The 20,388-nt window shown below is 39.3% G+C and overlaps 1 protein-coding gene across 1 annotated transcript; it reads right to left on the reverse strand.

The window, feature by feature from the left end:
• Nucleotides 1-19,726: 19,726 nt before the first annotated feature.
• LOC147426646 (uncharacterized) lies at nt 19,727-20,340 on the reverse strand. The gene is made up of 2 exons (XM_086499212.1): nt 20,126-20,340; nt 19,727-20,048 (listed from the first exon to the last, which is right to left on the reverse strand). The coding sequence occupies exons 1-2, from the start codon at nt 20,338-20,340 to the stop codon at nt 19,727-19,729; spliced, it is 537 nt and encodes a 178-aa protein (XP_086355338.1).
• Nucleotides 20,341-20,388: the final 48 nt, after the last annotated feature.

Raw genomic sequence — 20,388 nt, forward strand, 5'->3', positions numbered from 1 at the left:
GTTTCAATGAGGGAAAAAACATGGAGTAGGACCATCCCAACCCGCACCAACCATGAAACTATTGCACTTGAAATACCAGTTTGAAAATGACCATAGTGCTCCTATGTAAAGTTAGAAGAAAGACCTTGTGAGTTCAAGGACCTAGTAACTGTGGACTACAATGGTGATTGATACTTCAATGATGAGTGGTATAATGTATCTAGTTGTGAAAAATCCCTATAATGTGGACAAATGGGGAATAGCAGGGCCCATGCACAAAAGATAAAGTTGACAAAGAGCTTGAGGACCAAAAGCCTAAGTTGAACATTCCAAATGTGAAGCTAAGGAAATTGAACGAAAAAACTCAAGTCAACATGAAGAACACTCATGTGGGGATGTACAAGTACAATAACAGAGAGGAAATGCTCTATTACACATGTGACAAGCCCTACATTAGAGAGTTGTTAGAGCAAAAATGCTTGTTTGTCTTTATAGAAGGCAGAGACACCCTTATCATCATGCTTGATAAATATGGGTGGAGATCTTTGACGATAGACCATAAAGAGCTAGAGGGATCTAAATTCTTTGTAGGCTCACTCCATCAGTATTATGTCAGTCCAAGCACATTTAGACTTACTGTGTTAGAAACAAGACCAAAAATTGAGAGATTGAGTCCTGACTCAGGATGAAAGTTGGAGACTCATTTAGTCCATCACAATTTTAAGTACGCATATTGATGGGATCCTTGGGTTCAAGGATTCCAATGACCACATACATGGGCAATGAAGCTCCAAGCATAATCTATACAATGAGAGATTCAGATACCTGTATGGAAGCAAGAGATGTGCGACCAGAGGAGAAAGCAATGAATAGAACTCCAACTAGAGTTCCTAGTGGGAGTTATGAGGCTAGAGATGTCCTTGTAAGAGAACTTGGAGTTGTGATAATGGTTATAGAAACATGCCAAATGTGACCATCTCAAGTAGAAAAGTGTGTTGTTAAAAAGTACAATGGGTCAAGGGATCCATATGCACGTGTTTCACTCTTCAAGCAAGTTTTGAGAGCTGAACAAGTGGTAGATTTATATACTCAGTAGTATGAGGGATTTGGGCTGACATTGGAAGGAACAATATTAACATGGTTCCAACCATTTACCAATAGATATTTCCCTAACATAGAGCAACTTTTATGAGAATTTTCTAAGGAGTTCTCTAAAAGGAGAATCAAGCATAACACAGTGTCCCAACGCTATGCTTTTAACTAGAAAGAGAACAAGAAAGTGAAGGAAGATTTTCTTTGCTTCAAGCAATACATTGAGAGATGTCCTATATGAAAGTTATTGCAAGACAAGAGATTATCAATTCTCTTCATAGAGGGCTTGAGAAATGAGATGCTAAAAAGGACCTGCACTTGAAAGTGTGCACCACATTTGAGCAAGTCAGTAGAGAAGCATTGTATCTAGTTGACAACTATAAGATTTAGGAGAGGTAACAGAAGATGCAGACAATATGACCAAAAATGCCTCTTCTACCACAAATACCATAAGTGAATTCACAATGAAACAAAATTTTCAGGCTCTAATTGTGCCAAATGTTGATCAAATGGTCGAAGAATTGATCAGGAGGATGAATCAAAGATACCAACAAAACCCAATGACTACCACTAGCAGCGACAACAAATGTACCACGTGTCTTGAAGTGGTGCAAAATCAAGAAAAAGTGTACCAAACATGAGATAAATGAGTATTTTTACAACATGAATAACATGGGGGAAAGGCCATATGGACCATCACAGGTGCAACCTTTGCCATCACTACCGAAGTACCAAATAGACCCAAATAACACAGCTCAAGGGGGAGATAAGACTCAACCATTGTTGGGCCAACAACCTCCTTTACCTCAAGAGAACGAGGAAATTTTTAGGTATACATAGCCTGTAGAAACACTTGGAAGTCAAAAAATGTTACTACCAACTTCATATTGTGAAAAAACGACTGATACTTATGAGAGAGAACCTAAGAGTGTGGTTATCCTTCTTTGGTAAGCATTAAAGATGCTACAAATCCATCATACATTACTCAATTTATGAAAAGTCAGTACTTGATGGGGACAAAAATACGCTCATGTTCATAGCAAATCAAACTAACAAACCTAGAGGTTATCCTCCTAGGACAAGACATCCAATGAGGGTGCCATGAGGTCCTCAACCAGAAGGTACATGCTCTGAATGTGGAGGTGATCATTGAGCAAGAGTTTTTCCAGACAAGGGAAGATTTTTGGCTTTTGTTATGGATGTGGAATTTACCATGTTCTACCAAATTATCTTAAAAATCCTGAATACAAGGGAAAAGTGACAATGAATGTTATTAAGGTTTTTCCATGCTCAAGTGGATTTGAAAAATTCATGTGACTAGAGCTCAAGCTCAAGAAGCTGCAAAAAATGCACCTATCCAAGGAGAGATCCGACTGCCAATACAAATTGACTTTGAGAGTTTAATGGTGAGCACTCAGAGAAAATCATGGAAGCTAAAACAGACAAAATGAAAACAAAAATCCTAAAAGAGAGAACTACCTTAGAAACAGAGCTGCAACAAACCAGGGTGCAATGTAAACATGAATGGGAAAATAAGGAACGAGTGGAAGGAGCGATGTCTTCCAAAATATCATCAAGAGGTTTAGTCTTAGTGAACAAAGTGCTAAATATTTATAGGGCTCTACTTTAAGCTTATGAGGCTAGATTGAAAATCAAGTAGACATTGAAACAAAGATAGTTTTGACATATCCGCTTGGTGAGGTTGAAAAACAGAGATTATAAATGTGCAGACAACTCATAGAGACAGCTCAAGCTCTAACGAATCCAGAAAAACTAAGCATTCCCATACAAGAAGTGTTAATCCACCAAAGAGATAGGTAAAGTGAGCACAAAGGAAACAAAATGATTGATCAAACAAAGCTAGAGATTGAAACACCATTGGACATAAGGATAGTGGTGAATACCGTTGATGATGCCAAGTCAAAAGTGATGATGCCCATTCCAAAAGTGGAAGAGCCATGGCCACAAGCCTTATGGGAGACGATATAAAATAGAAAGGATGGTATTACAGTTTTCAAGGCTGCACCTATCACAGAGATGAATATGGATCATGAGTTTTATCTTGGAGATATACAATCCCTATACGGTGACGTAGGAACATAAGTATCTATAGAGAGCAAGCCTAAAACATTGAAGAATTTGCCATCTCTCATAGGTGAGCATGAAAAAAAATCTAGTACCTTCTCAATGAAAATCAGTTCCAAAAGATGAATGACACCAAAAGACTTCATGAACTAATTTTGGCTCCTATACAGTGTACAATAATTCTCTCAGAGATGTTACAAATTAGATCGCATCTATGGTGTGAAGTAGGAATTTTTAAAGAAAAGATGGGGCTAAATATACCTCATCAAGACATTCCCTCAGATGAGCACATGGGTAAAACCACACAAGAGAAACTAAAGGCAAAGCTAGTGCCTATAAACAAGGAAAATCTATGCCTCTGATGAAGAAGAAAACACAGTTTTTGATTCTCTTAGGACAAAACAATTGTGTCAAAGACAAAGTGACGCAAAGATATGCAAAATTTGCTTCAACAAAGATCGATCCCAAGAGACAAAGCAAGGTAAAAATCGAAGACACAATTTAAACGTCATCTAGGATGACAAAAATTGAGCACAAATAAGAATACCAAAAATTGAATCAAATCTTGAAAGAGGTTTAGAGGATCAAAATAGAGAGTGAAGAGGGATAAAAAAAAGACAAATTTGATGCAACCTCTCACTACAAAAAATACACGATATAGGATTGAAAGATCATAGTTCAAACACCAATGCAAGAACTTACGGAACTGGGGACATCCTATGATGGACTTGAGAAAACCAAGCACATTGATTTAGGTGAACTAGGAGAGGGACCAAAGATGGCATATATTGCCACTCACCTCACGGAGGAGGAAGAGTAGCTATTGATAGCTCCACTCAAACAATATAGAGATGTGTTTACATGGTCATACAAAGACCTTAGGGGAGTAGACCTAAGTATTTGTCAGCATAACATACCCCTTAAGAGTGATGCAAATCCTCACAAAACAATGTCCCTATACATACAATGAGACTTTTGCGAAAAAGATCAAAGAGGAGATAGACAAGTTTAAGGAAGCAGAGTCTATCTACAAGATTGAGCACATAGATTGGGTATCTCCAATTGTGATAGTGCTAGAAAAGAACAAAAAATACGTGTATGCATAAATGTCAAATAGGTAAATGCGGACAACTATCTCCTACCAATTACTAATTGCATGATTGAGCGAGTTGCAAGAAAGGAAGCTTGTAGCTTTCTCGATGGCTTTTCAGGCTACAATCAACTTGATATAAAGGCAAAGGATCAACATAAAATAACCTTTCCCATAGAATGGGGCATATTTTCTTATCAAGTGATTCCTTTTGCATGCATTCAAGGAATATCTAAGACAATTCTTAGAGATCTATATGGATGACTTATGCGTGCATTCTCTCCTAAGAAACGAGCACACAGAGCATTTGAAGAAGATCTTTGAGAGATGAAAAACCTATCATATCTGCTTGGACCCAGAGAAATGTGTCCTCATAGTAAGACAATGAAAAATTCTAGGACACATTGTGTCCACAAGAACGGAATTTCCACTGATCTTGAGAAGATGCAAGTGATTGTTTCTCTGCCAAGACCGCCAAAAGTTAGGAAGGTACACAACTTCATGGGCTATTATGGTTACTATAAAAGATTCATCTATATGTATGCAATCATTGTCAAACCTCTCTATTCTCTTATCACAAAATTTGGTGGACCAACAAATGCTCGGGGTGTTCACCTTTGAGAAACACCTATAGCATGTGCTTCTAAGAGGTATTTTTAAAACCCCCTACCCCTACCCACACACACACACACACACACACACACACACACACACACACACACACACACACACTTGATCATGAATCAAAAGACCCCTCTTCCTTTATAAGTCTATAACTTTTTTTCAATTTTCCATTTATAAACCCCACTTGTACACGTAATTTTGTAACTCTTTGGTAATATATAAGACTCCTCTGGGTGAACTCACGTGCTACACTTACATATTTTGAGGTGGACCCTCTAGGGATGAATGTGAAGAAGCGTTCCAGTTATTGAAGTAAAAAATGATTTTTGATGAAATCCTGAAAGCTCTCGATTGGAAGAAGATCTTCCACGTCCACGTCGATGCATCGGCTTATGCTATAGGATGTATTTTAGCACAACCTGGAGAGAGTAACATGAATTTTCCTATATATTACTCCAGTAGATAGCTTAATAGTATAGAAAATAATCACATGACCACGAAGAGAGAAGGGCTAGGAATGGTCTATGATGTGAAAAGTTTAGATACTACATTCTTGTAAAAAATTTTGTGCTCTTTGTGGACCATCAAGCACTATTATACTTGGTAAACAAACCCTGCAATACATGATGCATTCTTTAATGGTACCGTATTGGTTGAGTTTGATTTCACTATTGTAGTAAAAAAAGGAACCACACATCAGAGGGGTGACCATTTGTCTAGATTAACTCATAACAAAGCACCCAAAGGAGTTGACGATTTGAAAGACTCTTATCTATTTAATAATGAGATGATGCCAAGGTGGAGTGAATATGTCATACCTTGCTCACCATTGGATCACAACAATTTGAAAGGTAGCCATGAATCACATTGAGTAGACATGAACAGTAATACTATAGTCATAAGGCTATACAAGCAAAGAGATGATAGTATATTGAGGCTATATCTATATAGAGCCAACTGAGAGAAACATGTACTTGAGCCAAGCTCATGTACAAAACACGGGAATTCACAATGGAAAAATACAAACATTTCAGAGATTGATGAGACTGGGGGTATACTGGCCTAGAATGCATAGAAGTGTTCATGACTACAATTATTCATGTGATATTTATGCAACTCAAGCACCTGTAGAACATTCAACACTGTGCAGAGTAACGGTTACACCTAAGTGGAGCTTGTAAATTTTGGATTACCTGACCAAAGGAACCTTGCCAAAGGGATTGAGTAAATAAATTTGAAATCCATTCAAATTGAAGCATAGAGTTACATGTTTGATTGAGGATCACCTCTACAAGAGAGGAAAGAATAATAAATTGTAAATGTGAGCCATGAAAGATGAATACATTTTGATTCTTGAGCAAGCTCATTCTAGACAAACATGCATACATTTTTCTTCTAACAAAACCACAAAAGCAATTCTTACTGTAGGAATTTGGTGGTTGACCTTGTTCATGGATGATGAAGCATATGTGAAGAGATGTGACAAATGTCAACAAATAAAAGTACCTATGTGGAGAGACATAATTCCTTTACGACCTACGATGGAGGCAAGGGCTTTTTCCAAGTGGGGCATAAACTTTGTTGGACCAATAGCACCTCCCGCACATCGTACGTAGGGTCAATATATTATCATGGCCACAAACTATCTCACCAAATGGGTTGAATCAAAAGCTACACAAAAGAACAATGCAAAAATAAGAACACAATTCTTGTATGAGAATGTCTTTACAAGATATGGGCTACTGATAGAAATAGTGAGCAATAAAGGGACTCACTTCTTAAACAAAGTGATTGAATTTTTGTTAGATGAGTTCATGGTAGCACCATATCACCCTCAAGCTACTGGATAAGTAGAGAGCATAAAAAAAACCATATGCACGGTGCTCACCAAGATAGTGAGTGAGTCAAGAGTAGAATGGGATCAAAAAGCTACATTCAACTCTTTGGGCACACCGAGTTGCTTACAAAACAACAATTGATACGACACCCTTTAATATGGTGTTTGGACTTAATGCTATACTACCCATGGAGTTCTTGATTCCCACACTTTGACAAGAACTTGGAATGGATGGGCCACGAGCTATCAGAAAGGGTAGATGAACTCATAAGCTAGATGAAATGCACTTACAAGCTATCATAGGAATCTATGCACAAAACGACGCATGAAGGATTTTCATGATCAACATATGATCAATAAGGAGTTTAAAAAGGGTGACTCCAAAAAATTGCAAAAGTAAGTAAATGGTCCATTCGTGATTATCAACATATCATCAAGTGGAGCCCTAGAGGGAGAAGAGACGTCCAACTAGATGAGTGGCTTCAAATTAAAGAAATATTATCTACCACTAGCCACAAAAATGATGGAGAAGGTCCATGAAGCAATAGAACAAAAGAAACAAGCCTAGGCTAATCAAACACGAGCTCAATAGGAAGCAAAATTGTGGATATTAAAGCACAATGAGAGACAAAACAAAAGTACAATTTCAACAACAAGCAACAACATCTCCTCCCATTGACGCAATTGAAACATATCAAAATTGGCTTTGAGGCATTGATGTGTGCATTTGTTTATATCTAGCAGATGGATCGAGCCAATGCAATGAAGTAATCCACATTCATGAAAATGTCACATGTACCATTGATGACAAATTAGATAGTGCTCACAACTACAAACACGAGGACGATGGCCAATTTAGGTCAAGCAAATTTTTCAATTAACATTGACGGCCATCAATGTCCACATCAATTTCATGTCATGATAGACATAGATGTTAACAAGGCAATATTCCTAGGTGTACCTTGGATGCACACTTACAAAACAATTTCGGATTGACAAGAGGATGCTTTAAAGCTCAAACTTAATGACACCTCTTATGTCACTCCTTTAGAACAAAGTGATCATATCTAGGAAGTACAACCCATTGCTACAGAACTGCAATCAGAAATCCCACCTCAAATTGCTCAACAATTCTATGACCAGGTGACCAGATAGGTATGGGTGAAGAAATCTATCATGGCAAACAAACCTAAACAAACATGTCTACCCAAGTCAATCCATCAACAAGTACCAACCAAAACAGGGAGATAGAATCCACCAGAAAAACTTTGACAAACTCAACGTAGTTATACTTGGAAATGGAAACCAAAACAGCCACAGCCACCACCAAATCCACCACCAAATCCTTAATCCTGCCAACCCAAGTATCAATGATACCAAAGCAAAAACAATCCCACCAACCCCAACCGACCCAAATACCCTAGCAATGGAGACTGAAGCAACCAAGTCAACCACCAGCTAAACCGTCTCCACACCCAAAGTATAAGTGGGTACCCACGAAGACAACAACCATGGAGATCCAAGCAACGATATTCCACAAACAAACCATCAAAGAAAGAGCGAGCCATCTTTAGATGCTTTTGTTGGGACCACTAGTATAGATGGAGCCTCACCATCAAAAGCCACTCAAGAATCCATTCAGTATCCACATCTTGACAACATATTGTTACCCTATGCATTTCCTCCATTCGCATAATAGGGTCACATTACACGGCCTTGCATAGACATGAAGTTCGTGCCACAAACCTTCGTCCGAGACAACTCAGAATGGGAAGGGGGAATATCAATAGCTACAACAAGATAATGAGCTACGAGATGAAGAGAATTCATGTGTATAGTGTATATAGTGTATTTTTTTACAAATTTTTTCTTTTTATTAACATTTTACCTAGTTTTATTTCTTATCATGCATAAATGAGCTTTGTTGATATATTTTTAACAAACATGATGTCTAGATTGAGAGAGGTATATATGAGTGTGCAAAATAATTTTGGCTAATTTTTGACCAAATAATAATAATTTTGGTAATTTTATTTAATTTATAGCTAATAAGGACTAAAAATTTAATAAAGATGACCAAGAGAGCAAAAATCAAGTTTTGAAAGAAAAAGCAGGATCAATAAAGCAAGAGCCTCAAGCATGCCATGTTTGGAAAGATTTGGTACAAGTCAAATTTTGGGCCAACATACGACGAAACAAATTTCAATTGAGTGTTCAATTGACGAGCCATTTTAGCCACAAGTGATACGCCATGGGCAATCAAGGCAAGAAAGGTAAGTATGTATTTGGGACTCTGGGTGAGTTGAGCTTTTATAGGCAAATTAGGGCAAATCAAGCCTCATTTTCACTTGCTAGAACGCGAGAGAGAGAGAGAGAGAGAGAGAGAGAGAGAGAGAGAGAGAGAGAGAGAGAGAGAGAGAGAGAGAGAGCTCCTGTTTGTGACCTAGATTTTTTGCCACAATTTTGCTTACTACAGGCATTTTGGGCCACCACAAGGCACGTGATTCTATACGTATGCTCACTTAGCATCCCTCGACAAATTCATGTAGGCCATACCGCATTAAAATCACCACATTAATTGTATCAATCAAATCAAGGTCAAAGATTTACCAAATTGTTAGAGGCTATTAAGGGGGGCAAACTAGCTCCAAATCCCAAATTTTTTTCCAATGGGCTCCCCAAGCCATGAGCTATCCAACCATCCAATCACAGTTGGGATTGGGGGTGGAACATGCATCACGATCCATGTTCCCTTCCACCTCAGAATCTCAAAAGGCTTCACTTTTGACTAGCCTTATACTACATCTACTCAAATATGCAAAAACAGTTCAATAATGTTGTTAGACATAGATCACGATCCATGTCCCCCAGCATGCCAAAATCAAGCCAAAACTCCCCTACAATGGAGAACTCACCATGTAAATTTTAGCAAAAATGGTCTACTCTAGACCCAAAAATCTTGAATTGTTCAGATTCCAATCAACAAATGGTCATTTTTTACCCATGCTAGGATAAATTGATCCGAAATTTTTTTATGACCAAGGGCTTAGAGGACATGTATAGATTCTTCCCCTCAATTTTGGTAGAATGCGGGTCCAAAACATGGATCGTAATCCATGTAACCTAGGAGCAAAGTTGGCAAATTTAGTGTGCAAAGCATGTGCAGATGTAATGTCAAAAGATAGTGAAGGAATTGTGCAATATTGAAAATATTTTCAAGACATGAGCAGGTTAAGAGAGTTAAAGTGCAAAGTTAGGGTTTTTAAGGGAGCGAAGGCTGAAAACTAAGCTTATGGTATGCTTTAGAGGTTAAAGACTAGCCAAACATTGCTTGCAAAAAGTGCAAATTTGTCAGTTAGAATAGGAGGACCAATCAGAGTCTGATAGCAATGAAAATTGATAGATAAGTAGACATGGGGTTGATAGCCAATATCCAATCATCGAATTAGTACAAACCAACACCCACTGGCCACATGGATCAATCAAAGTGAGATTAAGATGTCAAATATGGCCAAAAATTGGAAAAATTGGGCCATAAATTGGGAAATTGAAAAAACTAAGTAGATATAGATCCAAATTTGAAAAGATTCCGCTAGTGTGCTATGATAGGCGCCCACCAAGTTTCATCCCAAAATGGCACTCAACATGGATTGTGATCCATGTACCCTTTTCAAATCTTAGGACCCAAATCAAGTCATCAAGACCCATATGCCAATTAAAGCCTAACCTTGAAGTTTCAAGCCATTTGAGCACCAAAGCTCTTATGAAAATGCCAAGATTCTCTAAGTATGTAGAAAATTTGCAAAATTTGGCTTAGAATCCAAATTAGTGATCCAAATCACAAAAATATTTCACCCATAGCATCTCTTAACCATGAGCACCCCAAAATGTGTTCCAAAATGGATTAAGATCCATGTAACTCTGACCCAGAATTGACCTACACCAATTTTCTCTAGTGCATGTAGTTGTCCTAGATGACACACTAGTGAGGTTTTGTCAAATTTGGAACTATTTTGCTCAAGTTATGCTCATTTTTCATGTATTGGCCACCCATTTCTAAAGAAGAGAGAGCAAAGCTCTTTTAAAACGGTCAATTTGATGAGCTTAAAAAAGGGACGTACACTAATAAAAAGAAAGTCCACAAGCTATTGATAAAAAAGCATCAAGCAGTTGGAAAAAAGGAGAAGCAAAGTAGAGAAGGTATTCAGGCCTAAAATTGATAGACATAGTAGCAATTTATTTTGATATGCAATTTCTATTCCAGGGCAAAAGAGACCTTGGAAAAGGCAAGCTCCAAAGGGAGTTTTTAATCACACAAGGAGAGGAAGGAAGATTTTGGGGACAACGAATAGTAAGAGGTTTTTTTCCCTTTGTTATGTACTCGGTAGAGCAACACAATCAACAAGGGGGAAGAGAATATAGCAAAGAAGTGTTTTGCAAGTTTGATGGTTGCTTCGCAAAGACGATCAGTGAAGGAAGATTAGTGAGCAATAGAAAAATTAAGTACCAAAAGAAAGGTGCTTTATGAGCAGTTATCAAAAGATCTTTTGAGTTCAAAGATGGAAAAGCAAGGGAGGCTGTAGGTGTGCTCATGAAGGTGGTTGATAAGGGCAATGGAAGGGAATTAAAGCAATTAAAATCAAGGGAAGAGAAAGGAGAGAGAGAAAGGAGGATTATGCCCTGATTGGCACTCCCCTTATCCAACAACCTTGGTGTTTGTACTTCCACTCATGATCTCAACAGATTTAAATGCCAATTGTAGTCAATGTTTTGTATTTAAATTTTAAATTCATTAATTTGTATCAGTTTAAGAACTTTTAGGTATCTTTTGATCCAATTTTCTTGTGTTGTGCATCTTCCTCTCACATTTTCCCATAGGGAATAGCCTGGTATTGACCCTTCTCACCTCGTGAATAGAAAATCCCCCGACATTGGTCCTCTAGATCTACTTGAAGTACAAAAGTGAACAGTTTTCATGCATATTAATAGAGCTTGGTTCTTCATACTCTTCCCTCCCAGGAGAAGATCATTCTTAAAACCTAATTCTCTAGGTCTTTTGTATCCATTTGCAGATTTTGTTAACCAACTTCTTCGGGAAATCTCAAAACAAGTGAAGAACATCTTCACTGGCCACTTTGCATCCCACACACCTAGCTTGACCGATCCCTTTGGGAAGAATCTTAGTGCCAATCATAATAGTCCTCCAAAGCACCTTCCATAGGAAAAAATTCATTGCTTGGGGCCATCGAGGGTCTTAAATGTTGCTTGAGACCATCTTTCACCTAGATTTTGGCCATTGCCTACACCATTGTCTATTGAGAGGGGAGAATTGACAAGTTCAATACACACATTGGGAGTTTAGAGCTCTACAGTTTGCAAAGAATAACAATTCACAAAGGGGATTTTTGTGCTTCAATATAGAAGGAGCTTGCACAACATGTGTTTCAAGGTGTCCAAGGAATTGGAAACCTTTGTCTTTAGCCTCCATGTCATTTTTTGAATTATGGACCTCCATGGCCAACCAATGTGAAATATTTCTATAGTTATAATAAGGCATTATCTACAAAACAAACAAACATTATTGATGAGTTACTTAAATTATGTTTCAAATTGAATGGCAAGAACTTGGAATAATGAAAAATGAAACTACTTATTATATCAAGGAGTGGAAGTCTACCATAGCTATGCGCACACTAGTGAGGATAACAAAGGACTGTACGCAAAGTAAAATTTTACTTTCCACCAACTTGGTTAGGCAAAGGTTGAAGAAAAAAATTGATACAACATCCGCATGAAGTTATTTAAATGTGCACAAGAGGATGTGAAGTGGATGCTCCTCCACCAATGTAGAGGAAAAATGTCTACCCAAGATAACAAACACACAATTAGGACCATGAAAAGACCTTACAATGTGATACCACTCAAAAGTCCATGTTTCTAGAAGAGGTACTCACAATTTAGTGTAAGTTTGTCTTTGAGCAAGTTTTTACAACCGGTTGCTTGACATTGAAAAAACATATTATAGCTATGCTCCTCTTGTCCCTTCAATTCTTCAAACCAAGGAGCCTTCTATTCCAAACGGTGATTCAAAATACCACCATCACATGGTGAGGGCAAGTAGAGGATGGTTGCATGTATACACTTCCACCTTTGATGAGATCTTGTGGCACCTAGACTTCATCTTGCTTGCTTGATGTCAAAAAGGGAGGTGGGAGGGGGAGAGAAAGGAGAGGAGATTTCTTGGTGTGAGAATGGGAGGTGGAGTGGGAGAGAAGGGGGAGGAGGTTTTTTTATGCTAAATGGAGGTAAGAGAATGTGGATGAGCTCCCTAGGTGTGTCAATGGCAGTTGGAACAGGGAGAGAAGGAGGAGGAGCTTGCATGGGGCTCACCAATGGAGGTGGGAGAAGGTTAGTAGAGAGAGAATGTTGGAGTAGAGGATGAGTATGATTGTTGCAACAATAGAAGGCTTGGAAAAGGAGATCTAGAGAGAGAAAATCACTATTGAGGCTATGGGATAGGTTTGGGGCAACTTTTCAGAGTTGGAAATGATGTTTTGATTTTTATTCAAAAAAATAATCTTTTGGGATTTTAGATGTACATTTTTTGCTTTTAAAGGTCCAAAAATGCTTTTTTGACTATAAAATAGGTTTGGGGGGGTTTTAAGGAGGGAAAACATAAATTTTGAAAGTTAAAAAAAAAAAAGGTTTGGGTGAAAGGCCAAAGGTTAGACTGGAATGTGGTTCTCCTCCCAACCTCCCTACTTATAGCCCTTGGCCCTTGCAAGTAGGTCCCCTTAACTCATGCCTGGCCCTCGGCTCCTAACCGTACTGAGCCATTCAGTCCCTGCCCCTTGGCCTGCTATCCGGTCCTACCATTGGCGTGACATTACTCCCCCCTTGGAGAAGCGTTTTTGTCCTCAAAAACACAAGCGATGATATCTTGATAAGAACACTAATGTTTTCCATCGTGACATCCCTCATGGATCCAATGGTTCGTTAGAGTGGAACCCGGTTTAGTAGGAGGTTCAATGAAATCAAGAATAACATCTTGATTTTCCACATTGTCGTCCCTATGCAACCATTTTGGTTAACCGACTCATAACCAACATAACGTGAAGACTCCATGTAGAACTCTCTTGAGAATGATAAACGAGTTATCACAACTAAGAGATATCTAAATACAAACCCAGGTTTTAGAATTTCTAGAGATACTGGAACGTGCAATAATGTTTTTTCTCAAATTTCCATGAAAGTAATATGCTGACATACTCATCAGCGGTAGCAACCAAGTTCTTGACTTACTGTTGTTTCTTGCCAGTAGCCAGCCTCATCAAAACTGATGATGAACGTCGAGAACTTGAGAATAACATGCAGAGACTAAAACTAGTTGCAACATGCCTTTCATCATATGAAGCCAACTCCAACCTAGAAAGGTAACCGATCCAGTTGTGTCGCTTTGTGCTAACGTATGCACTTAACATATCCTTTAGAGTGGTCCACTAACGTATGTGCTTAGCATATTCTTTAGTATCAAATAGAATGCTTGTAAACTGTCCATCCAACACGAGATGAATAGTAGAAAATAAGAGTGCGGTGCTTTCCCCAATCAATTAGAGACAGTCTTTCGTGACTGACGATAACCTACGCTAACCAAGTGAGGTTCCAGTCGGGTACGTGATGTGAATCTGAGTGAAGTAAACCCATAGAGTTTAGATCATCCAATCCCAACCACCCATACTAAACCATTATGGTATATGGCTGGGTGTGAACTCATACTAAATCCACTAGAGAGGTTGCACTTGAAGTGAAAACACTTGCAGAAACAGTAAAGTCCATGAATTTGCATGCCGCTTCGAACAAATCTGTGGTAAACACTAGTGCCCATAACACCTAGTGTGCATGCATTTAACACAAACAAATTTGAACCTCAATTTCATGATGAGACTTTCCACAATACAGACGTGAAAGCCGTGCAACATAAGCTGGGCCATAATAGAATGTGAAAACGTAGTCACACCTAGGTACCAACCATGAGACATTCTTATTAACATAGCATACTTGGCTATACGTAGAAACCACCATTCGTTACTTGGTTGTTTCATAGCACTTGTAATCTCAACAAGTCTGTACTTAGTAACCGACAATTTATGGCCACTGAAATTGTTCGTGATACTGTGTGCTCCAAATGTCTAACAAATGGATGCGACCAACACCTAGGAATGTCGTCATGATACATCATTAGGAATTAGGCGCCAGTGTCAGTCCCAGAGACTCATATTCTCCACATGTGGAATATGTTTCAAATGAGGATGTCAGGAAAAGTGACATCCATGAAGTACGAGATGTACTTATGTGGAGGTAGCTATAAACACTCTGCGACGTGAGTGAGAGGGACACCCTCATAGACTTGCTCCACACTAGCTAAACCAAACTCCGTGAGTTCCTAGACCATGTTGTATCCCATGTGACAACATGTGTTAGACAGAACCCTACCATGTAGTTTTGTATGTTTCAACAAGAATCAAACCTATCATGGTATCTTGATGAACAGTGAAGAGATAAAGTGACAACACTTTCTCAAAAGGCGATGCTCTTACATGACCTTGTTACCTGGCTAAAGAGCAAGCTGGATGAAAGACTTCTAGCTTAAATATCCCCTTGACAAAGACAAACAAATTGAAACTTGTAACCTTGGGTGTTGCCTTTGCAATCCAAATTCCTTTGGTTAGAATCTAAGTAGTCAAACCCCTTGGCAAGACCCTTGATAGAAACTACTCAACTAGAAGGTCACGGTAACCAACATGACCGTGTACAAAAATGTTTGGAATCAACTTGAAAAGTTGAATTTTTCCACTACCCATGGTAGATTCAGGACTTATTTCCTTGAAAGTATAACTGGAATAGATCAAACTATGATCCTCAATGCCTATGGGGTGATTTAGTAATCACCCGTTGGGTCTTACCCCAAAACTACACTCCCATAGACACTCGTAGTGCTATAGAGATATCAAGAGATCCACACAAGTGAGAGGCCTAGCTCTTATGAACAACTAGGCTGTCTCAACTTTTTGCTGCCTCTAGACTCCTTGGTATACATCATTTGATGTGAGTTAAAGAGTATCAGAATCTCAACTCGATTATGGCACTAAAAACATGTAGTGCTAATATAACACCCAAAACATCTGTAATGGCAAGAGTCTTGCTTGGTCATTAACATTGATGGGGACTCCACTGGGTAGATCTGTTCAAGCTAGAGAACAATCACCTAGGAGATGTCAGCATTTGGGTCCTACCCTAGGTCTGACAATGGCTCTTAGCCTTTGTGGCTCATGGCCCTTATGCCAATAACAAATTAGTGTTCAATCGACGAGACGATGAAGACTGATTTGGGGATGTCTTGGCCACTTGCTAGCTGAGAGTTAGAGCACCTTGGCTCAACTGACTCACGAGCAAAACATGTATCAAAAGATTCTTAGAAAGTTTTCATCATTCTTCGAGAGAAAGAAGAAAGAGAGCATGCTAGGCTCAGGAACTTTTCTTAAGTTGCTGGAGCGTGTACCCAATCTGTATTCTCTTACACATCTTATGCCTGACTTTCATCTTTTCTTATAAGTATGCAACAAGCTGCTTGTATGACGCTCTCATCGGGAGAGGTCACAGAGAACACGAATCACATCTTGACCCATCGATCTTGTAGGGGTCGTGACTGTACGAGGGTGACTTAAATAGGGCACTTTGCTCGTGAAAGAAGTCCTAGAATTAGGTTCCATTTAGTGTTGTTGTGTTTTGAAATCAACCAAAAATCATGTTAAACAATCCATCACTTATCTTGTCCTAGACAGAGTTGCTAGTGTGATAGCGGAAGCGTAATTCATGAGGTGGTAGAATTGAATCCACCTAACTAGCATGCCTTGCATGCAAAATTGTAAGCCCTTGCTGAGAGTGATGGCCTCAAATGTGAGAGCCAAAACAAAAGTGCTTTGCCACAGTAGCCTGTACTACTAGGGAGACATCCTGACTTGATGTTGCCACACATAAAATGGGAGCAGATATCCATATTTTACCAGTTCCACAAACGTGTATACCAATGCCCTTGATTTGAAGTCAATGGGCTAGAGTGCATCCATGGAGCGAGCCAGGAGCAGTGAGCCTCGAGCAAAAATGAGAAATCAGTTGAGCAGATAGAAGCGAGCACAAAGTAGCTTGAGACAACCCCACGTAGTAAAATCAAGCCCCATGTATTTAGGGTTTAATACTTCTATGACAAATACTCCAGTGCACATAGAGAAAGACGATCCTAAAATCGCGAGAGAGAGAGAGAGAGAGAGAGAGAGAGAGAGAGAGAGAGAGAGAGAGAGAGAGAGAGGAAAATTTTTATAGACCTTCATGAATGTTAATACTCCCTAAGCAAAAATTGGTAGGGCAATGGAAAAATTGCATGCACCATGATTTCTTTTAAATCATGGGAAAAATTTATAGGGAGGAAAATTTGTAGAGAGCTTGTGTGTGTGTGTGTGTGCGTGCGTGTGTGTGTGTGTGTGTGTGTGTGTGTGTGTGTGTGTGTGTGTGAGAGAGAGAGAGAGAGAGAGAGAGAGAGAGAGAGAGAGAGAGAGAGAGAGAGAGCGGATTTGAGATGTACTACCTTTGCAAAAGGCCCAAATGATCTATGAGAGAAAAACATACATTAATCATACCTATGATACAATTATTTGAAACACGAATGAAACAAAAGAAACAACCTGAAAAGATTATGAGTGGTGGGTACAAAATGAGATAGTGACAAGGTAGAGGGTGTTTGAAGTGTGTGTGTGTGTGTGTGTGTGTGAGTGAGTGACAGAGAGCATGCCATTCAATGTTGACCATTGGAAAGCAATGGAGATTGCAATATAGACAAGAGAGAGTGCCATGGTAGAGTTGCAAAGTTTGCAAAACTCTTTGAATATGTTATGGATGAAATCTATCATATTCTTGAAGGAATAACCTAGAAAAAAAAATGCTTTAGTACCTACCTCTTACAAAAAGTTTATGCTGATTCATTTCAAAAATTAGGTGCTGAGTGGGTTACAAAATGCACTAAGTAGGAGGAACTAAATAACTGCAGTGATCTATAGACTATAGGTTTTGCTATCTTGTCTACCCTTCCAAAAACAAAATAAGACATCACCCAGGCTATAGCCCTTATAGCTGATTAGGTTGGATTCTGACTGCCTTTGTTAGCATATCCTTAAGAATGGCCTTTGGAATTCATGCTTGATGGATATGCATGTTGTTGTTGACATCTTGTCCAAGTACAATCAAGTACACAAAATAAAGATGCTTGCAAGCAAGAAAGGATGCTTTTTTTGCCAACCTGCCTTGAAAATCAATGCACGAACAAGATGGGACATTTTGAATTATAACTTCTATGCATGATGTAGGGGCTCTACTGTGACCTGTCAGTAGTTCTATGGTAAAAATCTCTTTCTCTCCTTCCACTTCTACGCGGCTTCCAGTCAATTTTGCTGACATTTCTAATGCTGCATTAACTTGAGCATATGCAGCCTTCGATACCCCTGGTCGATAGGGATAATTTTGATCTTCATTTTTGTTGGCATGGGGCTCTCTCTAATGCACTTCTTTGGGGATCAATGATTCCGTTGACACTCCAATCTCAAATCCTGCCTTCACAAGTGCACAAGCTTCTTGGATGTTGAGTTTGGTGCCCTTTGCAATAGGCCAAACATGCTGAGCGCATTCTGGTGGGTGTATGATGCTTGTGACCATTCTCCATGTATGCCTCACATCTGTGTTGCAAAAGTAGCAAAACTTTTGCTTCCGCCAAGAAGATAATTGACAGTCACTTCAAAAACATGGAGTTGGGTCTCCCGGTCTCTGCCTCAATCCACACTTCTTACCAGCTGTCCAATGGTTACACTCCACTCTACTTGATGTTGGTATCCTGCGAATAGCCCACTTTGTGTCATGGAAATTTTGCTCTAGAGCTTGCAAAAATTCACTGCATGGTTGCTCATGTGCTGCATTTGACGTCTTATCTTGCGTGACATAATTATACTCAGGCCTGTGGCTACAAATGCTTGTATCCATATCCATTAATGGTCGCTTGGCACGCATTGTCCTCTTCTCACCCTTGAAATTAACTCTGTTATTGAACATTGGAGTACCCATGGAAGCATCATCCACTGCCCTAGAGGTGGCTGCTGGTGATGGACTAGTCTGCATCTTGACATGGCTCTGTCAACTAAAATTTCCAATGTTGGCCCCCCTCCAATATATTTACCATCCAAGAAGGCTAGACGCCGGGCACACTGAAGATAGGCATTAATAAGATCAGTGACACATGCATCATAAAGACTAATTTTTTGCTTGTACCCCTCTCCAGCCAACCAACTTGCATGTTTGCTCTCAGAGAGGTTGGTCCTTGGAATCAATGCATTCATTATGGGCTCCCCATCCTTGACCATCATATGTCCCCAATGGCTAACCCTGAAATGCCACCAACTCAACCAACTATCTAGATTTGGTATGTTTTTATCTGTTGTCTTGCCTATTGCCCACCAGCTCCTAATCCTACGAAATTGCTCGAGTGCCGCATCTGTTGTTTCAGACAATCTCCACTTCTCACACATCTCTTTATGCTTTGATTGGTACTGGGAGTGGATATACCTCTGTGTGTGCATCCTCAAATTATCCTCCCAGTGCCATAGACAAGACCTTTCCCTACCCACCATTTCCTTCTTGTCCCCGAACACATATCTCACTGCATTCCAATTTGCTCCTGCCTCATTTGACATGAATCCTTGAAAATTGGCTAGCCTATCTGTGTGCTCAATCATAACCTGGTTCATAGATTCCCAAAACATTATTTGTGCTTCCTCATCCTCTTCTTTGAACTCGCATGTGGCAATAGTTAGAAGCTCTCCAATCCTAATAACATTACAAAGCCATGAGCCAAGGTATACAATAGTTTACACAATTAGTATCCACATCCACTTATTTATTTTTTAATACTTATTTGTTACTTACGTGTGATCATAAAAATGTGCTCCAATTGTGTGCCAGCCTCCTTCTATTCGATGGACATGGTCAAAACAAACCCATGATAATCGGAGGTCTTCATGTCCATCTCTATCCATCCTTCTGACCACATCTACTCCTGAACCTGGGCCAGTAGTAGACATCTTGAATATGAAGGACCGCTCTTGTGATGCTGATGCTTGCAACGGAAATCGAGAGCCATGGAAGAACTGAAAGTGGCACTTTCTCTTTAGTTCAAGAATTGCATCATATCCATCACCCATTGGTCGAGTGGTCCTTCTACACTGCATCACCATTTGCTTTACCCTACAACATACATAATCATGGGTGAACCAATTTTTCAAGAATACAAGTGTTTTGGTGCTTATAAGTTGAAAACTTACTTCTTCATGTTGACAAGGGTAAGCAATTCTTGGGACATCTCATGGACCTCCTTCTCACTTATAAAATCCCCACTTGTAATATTGTCATCTGTGAAGGCCTTGAGCACCATCTCTCTAGCCAATATCATTTCTACCTTCCTAGGGCCTGCTCTATTGTCCATTGTCACTGCCTTAGCTACTAAGGCTTTTATGTTCCGAATTGATGCTCTAGACATTCCCTTAGGGACGATGTGTTTGTGCTTGCCATGGTGCATAAATAGCCT

The sequence above is a fragment of the Adiantum capillus-veneris genome, chromosome 24, assembly GCF_014529385.1.
Source record: "Adiantum capillus-veneris isolate H3 chromosome 24, ASM1452938v2, whole genome shotgun sequence".
Classification (NCBI taxonomy): Eukaryota; Viridiplantae; Streptophyta; class Polypodiopsida; order Polypodiales; family Pteridaceae; genus Adiantum; species Adiantum capillus-veneris.